This window comes from Acanthisitta chloris, unplaced genomic scaffold (assembly GCF_000695815.1).
Source record: "Acanthisitta chloris isolate BGI_N310 unplaced genomic scaffold, ASM69581v1 scaffold11328, whole genome shotgun sequence".
NCBI lineage: Eukaryota > Metazoa > Chordata > Aves > Passeriformes > Acanthisittidae > Acanthisitta > Acanthisitta chloris.
The window spans coordinates 20688-44438 of record NW_008687612.1 but is presented as its reverse complement, the minus strand read 5'-3'; the positions used below and the strand labels follow the sequence as shown (position 1 = coordinate 44438).

Below are 23751 nucleotides of genomic sequence, written 5' to 3'. Positions count from 1 at the left end.
ATATATATATTTATACATATAGAGAGATATCTATGGAGATAATGTTTTTTTAATTCACAAAGCTTTTGAAATTGCAGCAATTATGTTGTCTCAGTGCTCAGCTGTACTAGCCTACTTCTTGAATTAAAGAACCTATCATAATACTTGTACTTGAGGCACTCTTCTTTCCTAGGTAGATGGTTTATCAATCTTCCATTATAAAATTGCATTTCATAAATTCTGTATGCCTTTGATTTTGCACTGTGTGTGATTACATCCTTGACATTTCTGGAAGTTATTCAGAACTGGTCTCTAATTCAGGTGGCAGCACTTCGTGGAATTTCTGTCCTTTTAGGATGAGGGATAGGATACACTGCAGTGGCATGACAGAGACTTACCTTTTGTCAGAATGCTGTTCTTATGTCTCTGGCAGCAGCTGTTGGTTCTCTCTAGGAAGTGAGCATGACCTCATGCATTCAGCAATTTCAGGAGGTCATCACTTCTGTGTTTTGAGGGATCTCAGTTGATCTCAGGGTTACTAAAGAGAAATGAGCCCAAAAGCTTTTTGAGAAGCATTGCTATATACTATTACTATCTTGTTTTTCCTTTTTCTCTCTAAACTTTGCATTTGTGATGTCTTTGCAGGTGGTTTGTCCAGATTGTAGTGATGATATTGCAGTGAAAAAAGACAATATTCTTGTTCGCTCGTTCAAGGATGGGAAATTGTGAGTAAGAACGTAGAGGTTGCTATTTGAATAAAACATATACCAGTCAAGTGAAATGTTGGTATGAGATGTTGGGTAAAGTATTAATAATATCACTGAGTTCAGTAGGTTTCTGCCAGGATTCTTCTAATGTTTGAAAAAAACCTGTTAACAGCCTACATAGAGGTGAAATTAGTCTTGAACTTCACCATGATTAATAGTGGAATGCACAAATCTATCTGTCCTAGTTTTAATTTAAGTGTTTGACTTGTGGCAAACAAAGCAGTATTATGTGACTTGAAGAACAGCCTGAGACTCTTTGCTGCCGTGGCTGGAATAGAGCACTGCTTTGCAGGGCTGTGGGCGGTGAGCTTATCCAGCTAGAGGAGGGTGGGCAGGGGTGTGTGCGTGCACGCACGTACGCTACGCGCACGCACAGAAATCCTCTTACTTGTTGTGAGGTAGTAAGGCATATGTTCATCTCAGTCTAGACTGCAACTGCGTGTTAGCTTGTTCTCTGAAAAGAGCTGTAATACTATTCAAAGTGGGAGACAGACTAGTGAAACATAGAAAACCAGATTGTATGGTTTGCAGTGGAGTAAGGAACTTCTTAAACTGATGTTGGTCGGAGGATGTTGATAGATGACAATAGAATTATTTTTCTAGGTTTCAGTTTGTTTTAAATGTTGCAGATATTTATTCGGCTTGGTTCAGTTTAACAGGATGTTTTGCAGAAAGGATATTGAAATATTTAACAGTTTTGTTGTGGTTTAATGACTTACTAAGTCTAGGCTGTCACTTTACCATTTGATAGTTTTTCAGGCATCAGTGCACATCACCAAAGAAACACACATAGGATGCACATACCCACTCCCCATCCCCCAGAGCTGCAGTTCAGATTTGCTTCCTTGGTTATAGTCACAGTAGTAATTAAAAAGTGCTTTGTTCTTCAATTTGGAAGTCTTTTGTTTCATCCTGACAATTTATACCAATAATTTATACTCGTTTATGTTTTAAGAGAGGCAGGGTTTGAAATTACCACTAAATTAATGTGAGGTTTTTGCTAAATATTATATATTTGGGAGATGGCCAAAACTACCCACTCATAGAAGAAGTGAATGCATATAGCTGGTGTAATCAATTTCATGTAGAAGTGTGGTTTTTAATCCACTAATACTGTACCAGACTAACACTATGGAGTTGTCAACATATCCTTCTTACATATGTTTAGTAAGTATGTTACAGTCTCAGTGATGGCTCTGTATTATACTGTTTACCTTTAAAACATTTTAATTTTATTTTTTTTTACACTTTCTGAATTATCTAGTGTTTCTGTGCCAAGAAAAGATGTCCGGGAGATTAGTGAAACTTCCCCAAAGCCTGATGCTGTGTTAAAACAAGGTAAAAATAGCTTTCTATGAGAAAACACACGTGTATGTATTTATTTAGTTACAAAAATTGGAGTAAATCTATGCCATATTGGTTCTTGCCTTGAAAGTGCTAAAATACAGGATCTTTTCCTGTAGAATAATGTCACAGGAGAACACTTCTGAAAATCTGGAGGGACTTAAAGCCCCCCAAAAACCACCACCACAGCCCCCCACTTCCCCCAGTTGTTTTAGACATAGATGTGCCAAACAAAGGATGTAATCTTACAGTGTATGTTGGCTCGATAAATTGTTTCAGTCCTATTGCTTTAGATGTTCATAGAATTATTCTCACAATAGTACCCCTAAATTGTATATATAGTCTCTTCAGAAACTTGAATTCATTTGAAAGTTTTTTTGTGATGAAACTCTTAGCATTAGATTGTGCTTGTTTCTTGCTCTTTGTCCTCCCTGTTCACTATGTGTAAACCACAGTACAACCCTGTTGGACACAGGTTTTCTCAGTTGGATTTTCATATATGCCCTATACAGAAAGTCTTTGTGTGTCTATAGACACTAACATGGTAATAATACTAGTTATAGCTCTGTGTAGTTTGATAAGCAGAGAGCACTATTCCAGTTTGAGTGAGACAAATAAGGATGGACAACATGTCATGGTTGTTGAGGTTCTTAGAATTTGAGGGTGGGATTGTTAATTGGCAGTCTTCCCTTCTTTTACCTTCCGCCTCACCCCTGACTACTGCTTTTTTTATTAAAATACTTGATCAAACTGATACTACTTGCAATGTTAACAAATGCTGGTCTTTCTTACAGCTTTTGACCAAGCCCTTGAATTCCGTAAAAACAGAACAGTTCCTAGTAACTGGAAAACAGAACTGAAAGAAGACAGCTCCAGCAGTGAAGCTGAGGAAGAAGAAGAGGATGAGAAAGAAAAAGAGGATAACAGCAGTGAGGAGGAGGCAAGTGAAGTTGTTAAAGGGCATGGATACACAGCTGATAAAAATTAGCAAGGCTGTAATATTTAAGTATGCCTTTTTAACATGAGGGAGCATTTAATGTGTTAGCATAGGCATTATTGAGTACCTCTCTCTTCCTGGTCTGCTGAAGAATGGCTTCACTACAAGCTATCTCTCTGGCTGCCCTGATGTAAAGAAGCAGAAGAGCTTTCAATCAAGGCTTTAGCCCATGCACTCTGCTTCCACTTTTCTTCTCTTTTTGAGTCCTGCAACTGTGGATTCTGACCTCGTGCTTGGTTTGCTAATTATCTCTTCTTTCCTCCCAGCCTCCTGTCGAGGAAAAAAAAAAGACAAGAGAAAAGAAGAAAATTAATGGAAAAAACTTTATTTCGTAGCTGACTGAGAAGCTGAAAGAGGCTTTTCAATCTTTAACTTTCTCTGTACCTTCTTGCGGTACTCAAAATCTATATCTGCCCATAATCACTTTTTCTCTCTGTAGGGTTTGAGAGCCGTTCTCTAATTTGTTAAGCAAGTATCAGTAATGCAGCAGACCTAATTCCCTATCAGTAGTGGAATTTTAAAGGAGAAACTGAACTGGTTTGGGTCTTAAATGGTTGTTAGGGCCTTTCTCTCAGTACATCCTCTCAGGGGATTATGGCTCTGGCATACCAAAAGATGGTGTTCCATCTTGTTTCATTCATTTGAGATTTGTTGGGAGACTGCAAAGGTGACTACCTTTTATTCTGCTTCTTCTTTAAGCTCTCAGAAGATTACCCAGCTCTGATCAAAAGTTATAAAGCCCAGTCTGCAAGAGGCTCTTCTCTGCTTAGTGTTTTGAGAAGCAAGGACTAGTTTTTTGGGCTTAGTACAATTCCTGAACTTTCAGTCAGGGTCATGTCCAGCTATGGGAATGATGAATGTAGGTAGGTTTGTACTTATGCAGTGTGACATATGATCTTTATGTAGTAATAATTCCCTCACTACTTTCAGGTATAAAAATCAGTGTCTTTAGCTGCAGTGTTTGTAAATATTTGATCTTGTACCCTGCACAATGTTGTTGTTTGAGCTGGTCTTTCCATGTGCTAGACATAATAATTTCATCTGAGCGACTATTTTGGAATTTACTGTGATATCTCTTGTGATAATTTCTTCTCCAGTATCCAGTGATTTCAGTCACGTGTTGATGTAGGAGTTTTCTAAAAGAGGCCAAATACTTTTTTTTTTTTTCCCCCTTTTTCCTTTTTCTCCTCAGTGCCTAATGGCATATGTGCCTTCACCCATCTTTGAGCAGTTTCTGCAGCCTCCTCTCTATTTTGTTAGGGTGTGCCTGTAACCTCCTGGTTCTCAAGAAGAATCTCTTCTCAAACAGGACCTGTGGTCCTGGTCTTGGGTCTCTGTTACCCATCTGCAGGTTGTTCTAGTGCTTTTCAGGACATGAAAAGTTCTCACTGGTGACCTCAGGCCATCCATGTGCTCCTACTACCTATGAACCAGGGCTAAACAAACAATCTCTGGCATATATTACCATAGGCTTCAAATAGAGATACTATATAGATGCTTTCTTCCTATATGGATAGGAGTTGACATGCAAATCCTTTGTACTTTTCTAAGAGGAATTGCCTTTTTCCAAGTGGAAGAGAGTGGAAAGTGGCCTTCCTTTGCTTTCTGAAATATGATATTAGGTAAAAGAGTTGCTGGGCTATAATGCCCTGTGAATTTTATGTGTTGCAAAGAGCATGTTGCTATTTTCCTGGATTTTTTTATCCTATATAGAAGTCACTTTCTTTTACCTTTGTGACATGGACAGATACATTAGAGACTGCAGAGTGACCTGCTAGCACTCTGATTGTCAAGCTTGAAAATAAGCAAATATGACAGTGTGAGATGCCTGCTTCAAGCCATTTTCTAAGAAAACTTGTTGTCTAACAACAAGATTATGAGCACATATTATTAGTATAGTATAATATGTACTGATTCTGTGGAAATTCTGGAAGGCCTAAATGCTTTTCAGAGGCATGCAGGGTCTTATGCTTTCCCCTTTCACGCTGTCTTCGAAACTTGGTTTGTTTTCTGTTGGGAAAATTAATAAGGAGTATTCGCTTGCCATTCTGGCACGTCTGTGGATTATCATATTTGAGATGTAACCCTTTAGGCATTGGATCTTACAGTGAGAAAGGAGTGAGTGTTTTATTCCGTCTCTTCATCACCTTTACCTCAGTTTACCATATGTTTAAAAAGCATACATTTCTTCTTCAAACCTTCGTTTGGTTTCCTGAAGGTTTTGTTCAGTAACACCCTCTACCCTTCTCCTAAATGCTCTGTGGGGCTATTTTCCTATGGCAAGCTTTTTTTTCTTGGAGAGGAACAGGATAAACCCAAGTAGCTGCTCATGATCTTTTTTCTGTGATCCAGCATATGCTGATGAAAGTCCTTTCTAAGTACCTGCTATGTGAGATTAAACCAAACAAAAATCACACCGTTCTGGAGTTTGATTCCACTGATGTGATTTGTTCTCAATGGCCTGTGAAATGTGAATGTTCCTAACCAGGCTTTTGTGTGTACTGTATGCAGGGCTGCAGCATCACCTCATACCTGCTGGTGAAGAATTGCTAGATACGCCTGATTTCTACTGCCCCCTAACCTGTGAGGATGATATCTAGTATACTGGTTGCAGTTCTCTACCAGCCTGCCCTTCTTGGTCACTGAAGGAGCCTGCTCTGAGCTCTGCTGGTATACTAGGTATCAGATGTTCGTGTATGGCCCTTGCAGACACTTGACGCTTGCATTGCCTTTGCAAGTCTGTGGAACGTGTTCATTCAATTTCTGTTGATATTATACCTAAAGGATAACTGTATCAACATACTGGTTCTTCATTTTTTGCCTGTTTTCTCTGATACGTCATTCAAATGCATTTAATGGAGAAGAGGAAGTATAGGATAAAAAAAACTCCACCCTACTCCCTAGTAGTAGTTATAACCTTTCATGACCTTATATTCAGCCATCCGTCTTTTTATTAAATAACTTCACCAGTTGCTGGGGGGGGGGGTTAGGGTGTGGTTTTTTTTGTGTGTGTGTTTGTTTTTCCTGGTTCTGTTTAGTTATGATACTATACTTCTACTGATTTCTCAACTGTCTTCTTAGCTTTAAGGACAATATGTTTTCTCCCCTTGCTTTAGGGTAGGTGAAGCGATAATATTTAGTACAAGGAGACTGTTGAAGAATGGATATTATAAACAAGGAATGAAAATACACTAAGAAAAAATATTTTAGATTTACTAAATAACAGGTTATCTTTTAAAACTGCAGGTAGTATTAAAAAAATCAGCTCGTATTTGGCATGTTGTTTTGAAATAGCAATCATCAGAATTTCGTAAGAGTTTGGTTATATTAATATCTTATCACTACTGGTTGTGGCAAGCCCAGTTTCCTAAGGAAATCATGAGGTGTTGTAAAACAAGCAATAGTGTTTGATTATGAAACTCCACTGTATATTATCTGAAGTGAATCTAATGCACAAGTTTATTAATGCAATGAACTGAACTTCTAAAATATCCATTATTATTTCCATTCTGGGACTGATCCTGCTCAGTGCGTGCTCAGCTGGTGCCCCATGGCAGTATGCATGCAGTGCCATTGGCACTTTGCCAGTACAGTGATTTACAATTCCCAAGAATGTGCAAGCACCATTTTCTCTTTCACTTCATCTCTGAAAGTGACATAGTTTATCCAGGCATCAAGGAGTCACTAAATTGCAGTAGAAGTAGAACTGAGATTTTGGATATGATCTCTTGATCACTAAGTGTTGTCTCCCAGATTTTCTGCATAAATGGACAAAACTGAGAACGCATCTTGATTTATTGTATCACTTATGATACCTCAGTGATCAATCAAAAATCCATTTTCAATTTATGTTTGCAGTTAATGTTTTATATCTTTTGAAACACTGTAGTTTATACAACTTACTTTCACATGGCATAGCACTGAAAGCCTGTGTCTCTTTGTGTAGTATCCTGTTGCTGACTACAGTAAAACAAACTTCAACATTTGAACCTAAGTTACCACTGCTGTGTTTTTCTTAATGAAGGGCTGTAACTCAGAGTGGTCATGGTTTTCTTGTTTTAAACAGGAGGAAATAGAGCCTTTTCCCGAAGAACGAGAGAACTTCCTTCAGCAGCTGTACAAGTTCATGGAAGACAGAGGTAGGCATTTTAGTGTTTGGCTTGCAGAAGCTGAGCATAGATGTATTGCTTAGCAGTACTTAAAAAACTGACTCTGTAAACAAGTAGTGCTTTGCAGTTCAGTTTTGGAAACAGAGTGACTGTATTCATCCCATCTGACTTCTCTGCTCTTTGGAAGATGAGTCTGTCACTTGACTCTGCTCCTAAAAGATTGTGCCATTTTTCTGCATTCAGAAATAAATGGATTTATCCACATATATCCTATGTATTTTGCATATGTCCTATTATATTTTCCACTCTGTACTTACATTTAATATCCTCAATCATATTAATTTGTATGCTTAGTTTAATCACTTTAAAATACCTAAATAAAATTGAATGACACACCACCACACACTTTTTAGATCACAGAAAAAAAAGCATTTACTGTTTGTTTGTTTTGTCGTGTGAATCCTGATCACTTAACATTGTCCAGAAAGTAGATTGAAATGTTTTTAAAAGCCAGTGCTATTCATTATATTAAACCTTTACCAGGTATTTATACACTGCAAGATAAGGACAGTGTTTATAGAGGCAGGGGTGAGGGTGTTGTGTTTAAATTAGTATTATAACTGGTTGAATTCCCATTACTACTGCTTAAATTAGGATCTTTTTAAGGCTGTGTGAAGATGAGTTGAGGAACTGTTTATAAGAGGTACAGTATGATAGCTACTGCTAGTACAGTAGCACAGGAGGTTTTAGCTCTTTGAAGCATTGTGGGATTGTTCCTAGGGAGGGTCATTTTGGGGCTATTTTTGATTGCAGTGAAAGGTCTGTGCTGGTATTTCTAGATGTAAATGTTTCAGTTGATGAAATAAAAATACGTGTAATATAGGTAGCGAGAAAGGCTGCATCATTTCTGCACATTCAGTAATGCATGGAAGAGTGCATATGGATGCATTAAATAGCCCATTTTCCCTGTAAATTCAGTGATTAAGACTCTTTGAGTTTTAGTTTCATGAAGAGAAAGTACCAGTTGCATGAGGTGGTCAGAGGGAGGGGCTTACAATACTGTATTTAATAGTGTAGTAGTGCATGTGATGTGGATTTTGTGTTACTCTGAAAAAATGCTTCAAAGCACTGTAATAATTGCCTTTGTTCACAGGGACTCCTATTAACAAACGACCTGTATTAGGATATAGAAATTTGAATCTCTTCAAATTATTCAGACTTGTGCACAAGCTTGGAGGATTTGATAACGTGAGTATTAGTATGAGTGTTCCAGAGTCATAAAATCTGAGGATGGTGTTTATTACTGTGAAGTAGCTTATTGTTTATTACTCTGTGAAGTAGTGATAAAGAAAACAGGAGCTCCTCTTTACACAGGAGCTTTAGATATTGAACACAATGGCTGCATAAGACACCCTCTAGCTCTAAAACCCATGCTTAAATGGGAGCCAGAAACTAGTTGTATTCTAAATAAATTACACATCTACTCATCACTTTTAATTTTGGTGCATAAAACCAGCCAGCAGGCGTGTGTTTGTGATATTTCAAGCAACATTGGTCTGACAAAGTTGTCGCCTCAAAGTGAAGAGAGTCACTGCTCAATAAAATTGCAAAGGCAAGTAATCTAGTTTAAGGTCTGATGTGAGGCCCTTAATTTCTATCTATGCTGGGCAGTACATGGAGGAATGTGCTGACTGGGATGAGTGGGATTGGTCTCGGAGGACTAATTGAAACATACGGAATTCATGGCCAAACAGGTTCTGTTACTGCTTTGGACTGCTTCCCATAAACTTAGCCTGTCAGTTGAGGAGGTTTGTGCAGTGACACCTTTCTAATATACAGGAAAGGATGTTGTACTTGGGTGTTGCAGTACATCTGCTTTACCTTCACAGATGGTTAGAAACGAGCATATCACACTGTCACAGAACTTTGTCACCAAAGGGCATAATAAGGACGTAGTGGAAGACTGGTAGTCACTATCCTGCTGCAGTACTGTTAGGACTGAGTGTTGTTAATGCTTTGAATAATTTTTTTCTTTCCAGTGTAATTAAAATTCTAGCCCTCATAGCTAAAAATTACTTTAAATATAAAATAAAAATGATCTACGGATTTTTCTGATCTTTATATTTTCTTTCCTTTGTTTTGTTGCCACCTGGAGAGGAAAGCCTGCTGTGGCGTATTGCCATGCTGAAATGCTAAATTGCTTGAAGTAATTACATGAGACTAAAGCTTGCATTACAGTGAAATAATGTGTGAGAGATAAATAGTAATTTTATAGATCAGAGGAAATGATTTACGGGCTTTTTATTTTTTCTGGAGTTGTAAACTTTGTTGACTTAAGTCTTTTTTGTGTCAGGGAGTTAATTCAAAAACAATGATGTCATTTTCTCTAACAGATTGAAAGTGGAGCAGTGTGGAAGCAAGTTTATCAAGATCTTGGAATCCCTGTATTGAACTCGGCTGCAGGATATAATGTTAAATGTGCATACAAAAAGTAAGTAATAAACCTATGAAGTTTGTGCTAGAACAACAGTAGAATGAACTGAAGTGATCCTGTGCTAGTGACATATATATGTATGTAACGTCCATAACGTTTTGGTTATAGTAGAGTGTTTTAGGCTTTAAACATACTGTTCGTGTTTGACTTCTCTAGGTAGCATGTTAACTGCTTGAATCAAACTTGCTTATCACAAGCAATATTTTTTCTTTCAGATATCTCTATGGTTTTGAAGAGTATTGTACATCAGCTAACATTGAATTTCAAATGGCACTGCCAGAGAAAGTGACAAACAAACCTTGTAAAGACTGTGAAAAAGAATTGAAGACACGTGAAGAAACAGAGCAGGATGCAAAAGAAATAAAAGGGGACAAGGATGAGCGCAAGCAGGAAGAAGGAGCAGCAGTACAACAAGAAGAAAAAAAGTTAACTGAGAATGATAATGAGAGCAAAGAAAATGATAAGCCCTCTGTTCTGGTAATATATTTTAAAGTTCATGTTACATCCTGCTTATAAAGTCAGCTGGTGTGTTAATAGCCATGAATTAATGTAAAGATTGAAATCTCTGTAATGGATTTAAAGTAAGACCAAAACTTGATGTAGACTTATTTCAGAACAAGATGTTTGAGCTATATGTGTCCCTAGGTGCCTGTATTAGGGGATCATGATGTCAAAATGTCTGATTTGTTAGGAAGCAGCTCCAAGCCTTCACTTGTTTGGGGACCTCCCAGGTCAAATGGAGACTAATTAGTGTGGTGCTTTATCCTTATCTGGGTAATGCATGCTCACAACTAACTATAGTGCTGATATTTTTATTAGGCATTTAGCTCTGTTTTAAACGCTCATAAATCCTGCTTTTACTTCAGTGTTCCAGTGCAACCAGTGAAGTGATAAAAAGACCTGGGCCATACGATGTGTGTTTGGTCTGATGTAGTTTAGTAGACCAGAGAGACAAATACTTACAGCTTTTCAAAATCCAGTGTTGACTCAGTGTCTTTAGCAAAGGAGTTCAGGGCAGTAAGCTGATGTGCTACACTGTACAGGTCTAGCAGTTTGCTCTGGAGTAGTGTAGGTCCTCAAGTCATGTGCAGCACAACTGCAGTGATTTTGCATATAAATGTCAGCCAGCCCTGCTCTGTGTGCTTGTCAGGTTTAACCCCAGCCGGCAGCCAAGCCCTGTGCAGCCACTCACTCACTCTTCCACTAGCAGGATGGGGGAGAGAATCAGAAGGGTAAAAGCTAGAAAACTCCTAAGTTGAGAGAAAGACAGATTAATAGAAAATGCAAAAGCCATGCACACAAGCAAAGCAAAAATTTGTTCGTTGCTTCCCCTGGGCAGGAGGTGTTCAGACATCTCCTGCTGAGCAGGACCCCTTGGTTACTTGGAAGGACGAACACCATCACTCCAAATGTCCCTACCTTCCTCCTTCTTCCTCCCACTTTATATACTGAGCATGATGTCACATGGTATGGAGTATCCCTGTGGTCAGTTTGGGTCACCTGTCCCAACTGTGTCTCCTCCCAAGTTGCCATGCACTCTCAACTCCCTTGACATTGTGGCACTATGAAAAGCAGAAAGGGCCCTGGCTCTGTGTAAACTTTGCTCAGCAGTAACAAGAACATTTCTGTACTATCATCACTGTTCAGTGCAAATCCAAAACATAGCCCAACACTAGCCACTGTGAAGAAAATTAACTCTACCCCAACCAAAACTGCTGGTACTAATTGGAGGGTGAATGCCAGAGTACTGATATCTCTGCATCTTAAGTGAAAACATACCCCGTGAAGTGCTGGGAATTGCTTTGCAGTGCATGTCTGAGAGCCGCATACCTATATTGTTGTGGCAAAATGGGCTAGGCTGCACTTTTGAAGCCTGTTAGGTTTGGCTTAAGATTTTCAGGAGGAATAACAGCAGGGGTGCTGTAATTTTAGGATAAGGCCAAGACTCTAGGGTTTTTTTTTTTTTTTACTCTTGTAACTTCAGTGTGTTGTCTGCCTGTTCTTAAATCCTTTGTTTTCGCCTTGTGAGCTAACTAAAGGTTTTATTATCCTAGGGAAACAAAAAGGTTTTGCCAGATTCTGCATATGCTCAGCCTGATCAAGAAAAGGACTTAAATGTAGTCAAAACTGAAGGTTTAGAAGATAAAGAGGAGGTGAAGATTAATGAAATGGAAAATCCTGCAGCAAATGCAGATGCTGAAGAAAAAGAAAAATTGGGGTAAGTTACACTGTTTCTGTTCACCTAAGGCATCTGATGTGTTCATTAATTTTTCTCATGTAATTTGAACTTCAAATCAGACATGCTGTTCTTAATTAGACTTATATCTTCCAGAGACCTCTGTGTTTAACTTTGTGTGAGGTTAGGGCCTTTGAAGTTCCTGGATTTACTATTTAAAAAAAAAAAAGCAGCTCAAATTTTACAGAGTCCAGGTCTAAATACTTATCAGCTGAGTGAGAAAAGAATATAAAACGCCTAGGTGACTATTTGATTTAAGACAAAAATGTGGCAGTCGTTGCCAGTAGTAATTTTCTACTTAATTTTGGTACAAGTATATCACAAACTTGCTGTTTCCAGCTTTTGCTGTTGGACAGTGGTGTGTAACACGGGAAAAGATGGAAGTACCTTGCATCACTCGGTTAACAGCATTGCCATTGAGAAGACATGGTACTGGCAGGAGTGTCTTGTACAGTCCTTCAGACAGGTGTTTTGAAAGTAGGAGATGGAAGTAATAGGGATGCTCAGGGCCATCTAATCAGTGAATTTGTGCAGGTGATCTCACTTCCTTTATGGAACAAGCAGATTTTCCTGTTTCAGTGCAGAAAAAGACGACGTGTGTTCTTCAGCAGCCGCAAAAAAATGCCAAAAAAAAAGCCCCAAGCAGAACATAGATATTGTTAATCCCCAGTGTGTTAATAATTTGTATTCTTGCAATTAGAGCCCTCGTACAGTAGGATTTCAAGTGTTAAGAATGCAAAAATTTCCCTTAGAGGTCAGATGGAAGATCTCTTTTAATACAGTATTTGTCTTCAACAAAACCTCGTGACAGATGCTTAAGGGAGAAGCTGTTATAAGAAGGAAAGCAGATAATGACACCACCTTACACTTCACAGCAATCTGTGTATCAGGGATGTGTTGGTTTTTGTTGGTTTTTTTTCGCAGTTAATACCAGTTGTTGCCCGATTACTAATTGCCTTGTTTATTCCAGCAGTTTTGCTGTTTAGTAGATCAACTATCTTAATCTTCTGTCTAAATATCATTAACTCTTAATGCCTTTTTTGGCCCATTAAAAGTTGTGGCAGAATGTCATAGTTCAGTAAATTAATTTCTGATTCATTAGTAATAGTTTTATTTTATTAGGGGTTTTGATTTTCATAACAGATTCTGGAATGATCTTTCTGTAAAAAATTGTTGTCTTCCTAAATATTTTCAGTGACATTCCACTGGCAATTTCTGTAACTCAGAAATGCAGAATACAGAAAAATCAGGTTTACCTGAACTTGGTTAGAAGAGCCTTTTCTCTGTGGGTGTGATTTCATTTGTATCCTATGTGAATTTTTCTTTTTTGAAAGACCAATTGCTGGACTTTATTACATTTGCAGTTTTTAAGGTGAACTAAATGAGTTGTACTGTAACAGGTTTGTGAGATTTTCAGAATTACAAAAGACTGATTTTACAATGCTGCTTTCAAAATATGCAACGAAGTAGATGGAAAAATTTGCACTGCTTAGAGAATAGCAGTTTTTAAAGTTCTCTAAGTTGTGTATTTGTACATGTGTATGTTTGTGATGTTACTTTATTTTTGTGCTTGGAAAGTTAAGTGGCTCAGTACTTATTATGCTGCTGTACGAAATGATACATGAAAAGTTAGAAGCTGCATTTGCTTTTCAGGAATCCTTTGGTTCTCTTTTGGGGGCATTTTGTTTGGGGTTTAGGGTTTTTTTTGGTTGAATTTGTTGGGTGTTTTTATCCTGATTGATGTCAATCTGCATTATTTATAACATCAAAAACTGTTGTGAGTTTTCCTGTTTCATGAAAACAGCAGAAATCTGTAGAAAATACTATTTCCTCTTAATTTTTTCCAGTTCATCTGATCTGATTACACTGATGTAATTGAGTGAATTATTTTCCCTCTGCTCTTCCTTACTCATCCAGTGAAACTCTTTTAACTAGTATGTTGCTTTTACCATTCATGAAAGATTGTAATGAGTTCCTTAGAATAGAAAGCATAGCTCTAAAAAGAGATGTAGGTGGTGATGTGGTCATTGCTGGGGAGTATGGTGTGTTTCAAGGAATAATTTAAGGTACAAAAATGAAACATTTATATCTGTTAATTGCAAGTGGTACTGTAGCAGTGTTGTTAGCATGATTGCTTTTCCTTTCTTCCTTTGGGGATTGATAGGAAGTACAAAATGCAGCTTTAAAGAGCTTTTAAAAATGTCACCATCATCCTAAATGCTAAACAATGTTTTTAGCATTTATACCATAAAGGAGTTCTGTGGGACATTGTATCAGATGTTGTACTCCCCTGTACCAAACTTCATGGATTAGGAGTGGCAGAGGTCATACAGAGGGGGAAATGCTGTGGTTGGAATTCTTTGTTGAACTGAAATGCAAAATAAAAAAGGCGATTTTTGTAGGTGGAGAGCTAATCACACCAATACCCAAAATGTAATCAAATAGATCACTGTGGACTGAAATGTCATTGGTGTATTTAAAACGTATTCCTGGACATTCTTTTTAAGACCATCTGTCTGTCACAGTTGTAGTGAAATAGCCAAGCAGATGAAATCCAACATTATATAAGGCAAACTTACAGAGTTTGCATTTATGTCTGTAGGGCTTTGAACATCTTCATGTAGCTTATTTGCCTATAGACAAAAGGAGCTACAAGGACAAAAAAACTTGCAGGTTTCTTCTTGCTGAGTATCTTTGGGGAGGATTGGATCTCATTCCCAGCTTCCAGATCTCTGGAAGCACTACTAGAAGCCAGGGTTGTTTATTTTCCACAAGTTTTATTTTTCTATGCAACCCCACCTGTCTCAGATCTTCAAGATTGCCACTTCTTGAATCCTGTGGTCCCTTCTGCACAGACTTTAACAATGTGATGAAGAGAAAGAAAGGTTAAACTTGCTCTTCCTTCCTTCCCCAGAGTGCCTGTTTCTTGCCTGCTTGTGTATCTCTGAACACTGAGAATAGAGATTCAAAGGCAGTTGCCCTTTATTGTATACATGATTTTCATGTTTGGCTTGTTGGGTTTTTTTCCCTGTGGTTAGTGGAAGATGCCTGTGCTAGATACAGATGGTGCAATTTCTGGTCATTACAAACGAGTTTTAAGAAAGGCCAGTAATGTGTTACTTTTCATGGCTCTGTCCCAGAGAGCTACTTACAAAAATGATGTTGTAAACCTGTCCTCTTCCATGCTATACAAAAAAGTACTCATTCTTAGCTAACGAATAAACAAAGCTTAAAATCCTCCTGAAGTTCCTGCTAACTTCATGTTGTGGAAGTAATGGTCTTCAAATACAGTGTTGCAGAGTTGGTGCAGTTTCCCTTTGTAGTGTGTAATATTGACGGTTGTAACTATTTAAACACTTGAGTCAAAAGTTACCAGGTTGAGAACAGAGGGGTTTTCTACCCTATGAACAATGTAGACATTTGCAAAGAGATTGAGACCGGGAGCCTGGCGGAGTTTCTAGCACGTAGTGTTTTTAGTACTGGCTAATAAAATAAAAGTTAAGTCTTTAAAAATTTTATAGTTGGTACAGTTTGTGAACTGAAGTGTAGGTTAATTGCTAGCTAACCAATATTAGTAAGTAAATTTTTTTCCGAGATCATTAATTAAACTCCAGGTTTGTTGGTTGGTTTGGGGGTTGGAGTTTTTATTGGGATTTTTTGGCTGGTTTGATTTTTTTAATATTTTGCTCTAAAGTAGCTGGGACTGACCGTTGTCAGGAACTTTATACTGAACTGAAAGATTAATCTGGATAATTTTTGCTTTCCAACAAACCTTTGCATCAGACTTGTGTATTGGTAGTACTTGGGTTCTTGGGGTGACCAGGCAAAATTCTTTCAAGTATTCCCAGTTACAGTACATAAAGATGGCAAGAAGCTTTGTTCTTGTTTTCCTTCCTTTGGCTGAGGTGCTGCCTTAACCCTAACCCCAGGAGGGGTTGCCATTTCTGGATCTTAGCCTGCTCTTTCTCACCAGACTGTCGTTTTCAGCGCTCCCAATTAGTATTCCCTTGGTCTTATGAAACTTCTTGAATTCATTTATTTTTTTCATCTTGAAAACTGTCTGCTTTTTTATTTCCTCCAAAGAATGCATTGACAAATGTTCTTAAAGAATTCTAGAAACCTAAACACTTCTGATTGTCTTGTACTGATGGTCTAGGGCTTCATGGTGAGGTTTTCTGGGAATTGATACTATCACATTTTGACAGTATCAAAAGGAGAAAATGCTAAATCTTTTTGGTGAATAGTCTCGAATAGAGTTTAAACCATTCAAATGCAAGAGAAAAATCTTAATCTTGGAGCTGTTATATGCATCTTTACATACAGTAATAGTGTTTTCCCTCCTATAAGCAGGAGGAGGGAGCTAGGAGTAATAAAAACAGTAGTTGAGAACCATGTAAGGATGGGCATGGTTTCCTGTAAGGAATGTTACTGAAGTGTATTACCCTTGTAAGGTAAGGGGATTACCTGCTGTGCCTGTGCTAGGGGTGGCTTCTGTTTGTACAAGAGTTAAATTTTGTGGTAACACTTACTGGGGATTTTCTGAAAGCAGTTTACAACAGGATTATGTAGTAGTCAGAAGCTCCCTTTCACATATGGGAAGTAACAGATTGCCTACAACAATGTTTTCTTCAATTCCTTGTCTGTTAAAATGACATATCAGATCTTTATGGGGGTGAATCTAAAATGGTAGCAAGAAGGTTAAAATGTTTTGGAGTGAAGGAGATTCAATACAGAAGGCATATCTTGTAGTTTTTGGGTCAGTTGAGAACTGTATATTGGGATAGCCTTCTGCAGTCTAATTTAGGTTTATGTGGAATTGATTAGCTTGGGAGAAAGGAGAGCACTGTGTCCTGTTGCATGTGTAGTGTAAGCATCTGCTCAGAATCTTAGATTTTTGGTGTGCATGCAAAAAAATTGTTTATAGGAACCATATTTAGTAGTTCCATTTATAGGAACATCTTTCTATGCTCTTGCTTGTGGTGCATGTTCTGTTTATGTATTTCAGCTGTCTTTGTATTGGGAAGGAATTCTTGTATAGTCATGTTTTCAGAAATGGTATGATTGAATTTTCTTTTCTTGATGTAGAATACACACTGATAGGAACATATATGTAATGATTGCTTTTGAGACAGCAATAAGCTGCTAATGACACAGTAATAAAGAGTAGAGTGGCCGTGTAAATGTACCGGTCCTGTCTTGAATGGAAAGAAGCAGCTTTGATTTGGAAAAAGTGATTCTGCCATCATATTTTACATAGCTTGTGGCCACTGTGAAGGCTGTTAACCATGGTAAGTGTCACTGAGACTTGTGTGCATGGCTGAGCCCTTAAACATTCATCAAGTACTAGATGTTTCCAAGCTGAATGTGAACCAGTGCTGTAAAAATGGAAAAGGCTGTACTCTTCAGCCAGTCTTGGGAACCATCCATTATCCTTTCGAGGAATGTTTCAAAATACTCGGCTGAGTGAGGAGAACCAGTAACATGAGGTCCTTTCATTTGTCTCCTCTGTAGCAGCAGGGGAGTACACTGTTTGCACAGTACATGCTTGTGTGGTCGTAGGGTACTGTACTACGCTCAGATGTGATTCAAATCAAGTTGATGCCTTTCCCCTTCCTCAGGACAAGGGACCCTAACTGCATTTATTGTGATTTTGTGTGCGTAGAAGTAAGTCTTTGGAGCTTTTATTTTCAGATTTTCTGTCTATCTTCAGAGGTGCTGTGGTTTATCCCAGCTGGAAACTGGACACCATACAACCACTCACTCACTTCTCCCCACCCCAGTGCATCCAAAGCAGAACACTGTACTAGCTACTGAGAAAAAATTAACACTATCCAAGCTGAAACCAGGACAGGAGGGAAGACAATTACTGGGGCATTTTTGGGGGGTTGTATTATGTTGTGTAATTAAATATGAGATTCTGCTGTCATGGCATAAGTACAGGTCTCTGTGAGATCTCTTACTTAAAATTTAAGGTTATCTTAATGCATCTCTGCTTGAAAAAGAGTATTGTGAAGACTGAACATCTTTCAGCTCTGTATTATGTGAAGTAGAGGTTAAATTATGCTTGAGGATGAGGAAAAGGAAAAAAAGGAGAGAAACAAAAATAGAAGCTAATTGCCAAACTTGAAGTATCAATTACACTAGAGTTTATTTCTGCTAGTGGTTCAATTAGCTGTAATGACTTAATTGAACCAATAATTGAAATAGTCTTGCTTCCTCAAGTTTTAGAATAACCCCTGAAAAAATAATCTTGTATATACCATCTCACCTGCTGTGTGTGGCAGTGTGATGTGTCAGGGGAAGTGTGTTGGAGTAGGGGTAGGTTTGCTGCAGAACAGGGATCCTGAGAGGCAGATGTAAGGTTTCAAATCACACCATGTCTCACAGGTTTCACCTGGGCTTTGTGACAGCTCTGTGTTTAGCGCTAGAGATTGTGGTTTGGAAGACATTTGCATGTTATGGCAGTTCCTTTAGTGGTGTAATAGCATGCACTGTTTCATCTATTAACAGCATCCGTTTGTTGATATACTTAATTATGGGCTTGTTGGTGTTAAGTCTTGACTGAGAATTGCCTGCCCTGTGTGTGGTTTTAGCCTTTTAACAATTTCACGGTGTCCTTTGGAACTAATTATAATATTTGTATGTTCTAAACATTTAAATGGTATTTCTTTATTAACAAATAATTATGCATTTTAATTCATTAATTTCCTGCTTCTGAAGGTTTATGTTCCCAGTTTTTGAGAGATGGGGTGGGGGATTCTTTTTTCTGCAGTTGTCGTTTGAAATGCTTTTGAGTCCTCCTGATGGTACTTTGGATTCTGGATGCATTTACACTTGTATAGCTGTGTTTCTTGTACAGTGTGCATGCACATCTGCTGCTGCCTTGTTTCATCAGCTGCTGCTTGGGTTGTTCAAGTCATTGCAGCTTTGTGGTAAATATTGAATGGTACTGGTTTTAAGTTGACAATTATTGGCTGCTGCCAAGAGGCTTGTTTGTTTCTTTTTTTTTCTTTCCCCCCATGCACTTCCCCAAACAGGATTTTGGCTAAATAGCACTAGAGGAAATGCAGTGTTCTCATGCATACATACACGGACTAATGAGGTTATGACTGTGCATGCTGGATGGCTACAATCACAAATTTCTCTCACAAACCTCTGCTTCATGGCAGTCATGGCTTCTCCTTCGGCTGCACTGCCAGGTTTTAGCTTTTCATGGCCTTGTAAGACTAAGTTTTCTTCCTTGCAAACATGGGTATATATTCTCAGGTTTTGTGCTGGGGTTTTTTGTGGGGTTTTGGTTGGTTGTTTTTTGTTCCAGGAGCTATACAAGTGCCGTTTTATCTGCTCCCTAATTATGAATGTTCTTTGCTTCTGTTTGGTTTCCTAAAAGCTCCAACTTATGATCCCTAACCAGATCACTCCTTAGAACACTTTTTAATTGCAGCCATCTCTGCTTCCATTTTGCTTTTGCTTCCTGACATGCCCTCCAACTTACGTACAGCCTGCTGTTCACATCTACTTGACCATCCTCGTTACTCAACTTCACAGTGAGGTTTTCACACATCTCTGCCATGGAGTCTTTGTAGGATATCTGTTGGGACACCCAGAAAGCCATAGAGTGATTAAGGTGAAAGAAACTCCAAACTTGTACAGCTTCTGGAGAGCCAATGGTACTGTAATTGCCAGTGCCTGGAAAATTCTAAATCTCCCTCACAGGCATGACTTTCTCTGGGGACAGCATTCAAGGATTGTGTCCTTAGGGCATGGAGAGAAAGAAAGGGGAAAAAAAAGAAGTCAAAACTTGATTCATTGCAGTTTTGAAAAGTCTGGTTAGTAATGGGAAATCACAAACTCATCTTGTTCTGAGAGCAGTGGTGGCTCTGCTCCTGCTGCCAAGTTTTTTTAACTCTTGTATGATAATACTTGTTAAGCTGCACTTAGCTAGTTTTGATTTAGTGCAGCAGAGAGTATAATTGAAAAGCATTTAAATTACTGGTTGGTGCTTTCTGTTGTTAGCTATGGAATTCTATTCAGGAATTTTTCATCTGAGTCTTTGGGCACTTTTATTTGTGATTTCTTTGGGAAGTAAATTTTGCCATATGATGTGTAGTGGAGATAGAGCTTTCAAAGCTCATTTATTTATGTTGCATTTTTATCTCTGGTGGTTTTAACTTCACTAGCAAAGTAGTTTGCTGAAAGTATAAAATAAACTGAAAGTTTTAGCCTTCCAGAGTTGGACTGTGTGTTCATGCCATGTATACCTGAATAGGTATCTCTTCTGTGATTTGGTGCTGTTAATACACCAACAGAGGGATTTTGGAGTATTTGTCCCATTGTGTATGCAGACACATACACACACACACATACATTGATATTTTTGTGTCTGTGTGTGTGTGTATATATATGACAGTATTAATTTCTGGAATAATTTTATTAAATCACTGTGGCTACACCACAGTTGAATTTAGCATATTGTTCTGATTTCTCTTTTGCCAGCTAATTAGATAATAATGCTGCAGTTTCACTTCTGCAAAGAAGCATTTGAATAACTAAAATGCTATTTGATCCTTTTGCAGAGAGAAAGTAGCTTGGTTTATCCAAGTACTTTCTACTGCAAGTATTATGGAAAGATTTAGGTTATTAATACAGACTTCTGTGTTTTTGAGGTTAACTTAAATATTGGTGTGAATCAGACTTGGAGCAGCACTTAGCTTTTCTTACCCAATCTGTGATACAGCCAAACGTGCCTGTTCCACATACCAAGTTTTTGAATTACTAGTGGTTTGCGATCCTTGTGAATTTAGTCAGCAGCTGTGTTGCGCAGTGTGGTATCAGAATGATGTGAGGGACAATAATGAAAGTTGTTTAGGATTAAAATATATGTTCCCCCACTAAGTTTTGTGATATAGTCTGTCTCTTCCAGCTGCTTGCAGACCATTTTCAGAACAGTGAGTAGCCATGGCTGCTGCTGACTGAAACTAGCAAGATTTGTGGGTTCTTAGTGCTTCTGAAAATTGGTCCGAGTTTCTAAAAATGTGTTCAGAATGAGCTTACTTCTGAAAACAGTGAGCACCTGCTTGTGTATTTATATAATAATTAAATGCAAGTTAGACATATTTAGAAGACTTTCAGCATAATTGGCAAGGAGCAACAAGAGCATAAATTAGCATAGGTTTCTTAATTTGCTGATAAACTCTCATAAGGTGTTGGGGTTTTTTTGCCCGAAATTTGGTTTTGGTTGTAGTCACTTCAAGATGTTGAGATAGAGTTTATTATAATAGAGCAAGAACCTTTTTGGGAAGCAAGTTTCCAGAAGCACTCATAAGACTTGTAGCTTGAAAAATGGAATTTAGGAAACTTTCTCTATTGAAAAGGATGAGTTTTAACTGAAAAAATTATATATAAACAAAGAGACTGCATGAAAGAATCATATAAAGATGAGTTTGAACAACTTCTACTCATACAGATTTTGAAGGAATTTTTTTTTTCTTTTAGTCATTTTTTCACCTTACAGTGACTGGATTTGATGTGTGTTGCTATATCCTATTTTGCTGATATTTCTCAGCTGTAGTACAGTTTCACATATTTGGAGCCTCCTGTTTCCCAGTCTCTAATGCATCCACAATATTTATCAATATATGTGGTTTGGAACTGAAAAGCTTATGAAGTATCTCATATTAACTCTACAATTTTTTAAACCTTTCAAGAGATGACACGAATAAGGAAGAAGATGAAGATGAAGAAGAAGCAGAGGAGGAGGAAGAGGAGGAGGAGGAGGAAGAAGACAACAATAACAATGAGGAAGAAGAGTTTGAATGCTATCCACCAGGCATGAAAGTCCAAGTGCGGTATGGAAGAGGGAAAAATCAAAAAATGTATGAAGCTAGTATTAAAGATTCTGACATCGAAGGTGGAGAAGTCCTTTACTTGGTGCACTACTGTGGATGGAACGTGAGGTAAACTTGAGTTTTAGTTAGTGATTACTTCTTGAATTACTTCCCAAATACACTTATGAATTTTAAAAACTAAATTATTAGACATCTGGAGTCCTAAACTTTCAGTATTGGTGTTCTGTGAAGGTCATTGTACTGTATGGAGGTATTAGATTTTTAACACTATATAAATGCAGGACTTTAGTTACTTAGAAAATCATCTTAAAATTACTATGTCAAAGAAGGCTTCCTTTGTTCCCTGTCTTACTTTTAGATCTCTCCCTGCACGTGACAGCTCACTCTTTCACAGATTCCTCCTCTGGCTCTCTTAAGCCAATTTTGTCTCATAGACTATTTGAATAGTGCACTTAGCTGAGGCTGTATACTCTTGTCAGCGAAGCACAGAGTTCACTAGCAGTACTCTAGCACTGTGATATTTATCAGGAGAAGGACAGGATTCTTAGTGGCAAACTAGTGTGCAGCAAATAATTGCATTTCATCATTTCCACTGCCCCCACCCCTCCTGCCCCCAAGGCTGCCTCAAGCATTCCAAACAATATTCTTCTTAGCCTGATGGCTTCTTATGCTTCTCTCAATACAAGCAGGAGTGTATGCTTTTTATTGTCTTTAGTCTAGTGTCACTAGAAATAAGTGTTCCTATACTTTTGTTACTTTGCCATTTAAAACTTGAAGCAACTTTGAGAACAGTAGAGAAAATCAAAGTTTCTGAGTAGCTTTTAAGCATATTTGTGAGTCTCCTGCTTCTTTCCTCAGTTTCACCCTATCTTCTCATTGGTATCTTTTTTACTTTATTGCTGTCTTTATAGATCTATAAAAGAAAAACAACCCACAAATCTGAGACATCTGCTGTACTTTTTTTTTTTTCCTTTTCTGGAAAAGCTGAGCTTCTTGTGACCTTCATCTTTCATCTGGACATCCTACCTCTAACCAAGAGGGCAGGACAAGTGTCAGTTACTCTGTTCTAGAAAGATCTGCTAGCACAGGTGCCAGAGAAGCTAACTTCTTTCCCTCCTTGAATTCACCTCTTTGCATCTAGGCCTGGTGTCTACCAGGAGCACCTAAACCACTGCAAAGAGCAAAATGTTGCTACTGCTGGTTTTGATACTGATCTTTTGTAGAATTTTGTTCTACATCGACATTGATCTACAGGAATTAGGATCTTTGACATGAACTGTCTTCAGGCAACATTTGTAAGCATAGTGAGCTGTGAAATCAAGATACTAGGGGAGCCGCAGCCTGCACAGGGTGGGAGTTAGGCTGTGACTTGCGTTTCGGTTGTTACTGGGGAGGATTCCCTTAGGAGTGCAAGTTCCTGAAATTTTCATTCTACTCACTGAGGATTACTGTGTGTACCATTCCAAGAGGTTTTCTTGCTTTTAAACTCTCATCTTGGAATTTGCATGTAAACACAGAAGTTATTTTTCTTTTTGAGCAAATGCCATGCTACTATACATGCTATGGTGTGAGATGATCAGATTTTTGGTTGAGCAGTACCACTTCAAAACTGAAGAAATGAGAAGTCAAAAATGAGCCTTCTTCACCTTGGAGATCCCAGCACTTGGTTCTTAAGGGAGTAATCAAGATTCTGTGTCTTTAACTGCATTTTAGACAAGTACTTGGATTGGTATCAGAGGCATAATTTCTGTGACTTAGGATACGTTTGATAAAAGAAAAGCATTTTTAGTAACCTTACACTCATTTGAGAGGTAAAGAGTGTTGTTTGGTCTTTCTGGTAGCAGGATTTGCATTTATATTCTTACCTGGTATTTTAAGAGCCTTCTGAAAGGGTTTGAGGGGGCAGAATTCTTAATTGAAAAGTATGTCAGGGATTGACATTTAGCTGTGGGACTGTGTGTGGACTCTGCTAGATAG

General features: G+C 38.1%; 1 protein-coding gene across 1 annotated transcript in view; it reads left to right on the top strand.

Annotated features, from left to right (window-relative positions):
* Window positions 1–624: 624 nt before the first annotated feature.
* ARID4B (AT rich interactive domain 4B (RBP1-like)) overlaps window positions 625–23751 on the top strand; it is a gene marked incomplete at its 5' end in the record, with an annotated part of 41103 nt that continues 17976 nt past the window's right edge. The window contains 9 exons of the mRNA XM_009080679.1: window positions 625–704; window positions 2011–2084; window positions 2885–3030; window positions 7154–7226; window positions 8350–8444; window positions 9590–9687; window positions 9906–10167; window positions 11745–11908; window positions 21634–21882. Coding sequence (XP_009078927.1) covers window positions 625–704; window positions 2011–2084; window positions 2885–3030; window positions 7154–7226; window positions 8350–8444; window positions 9590–9687; window positions 9906–10167; window positions 11745–11908; window positions 21634–21882 — 1241 coding nt within the window. The remainder of the gene's footprint in view (window positions 705–2010; window positions 2085–2884; window positions 3031–7153; window positions 7227–8349; window positions 8445–9589; window positions 9688–9905; window positions 10168–11744; window positions 11909–21633; window positions 21883–23751) is intronic.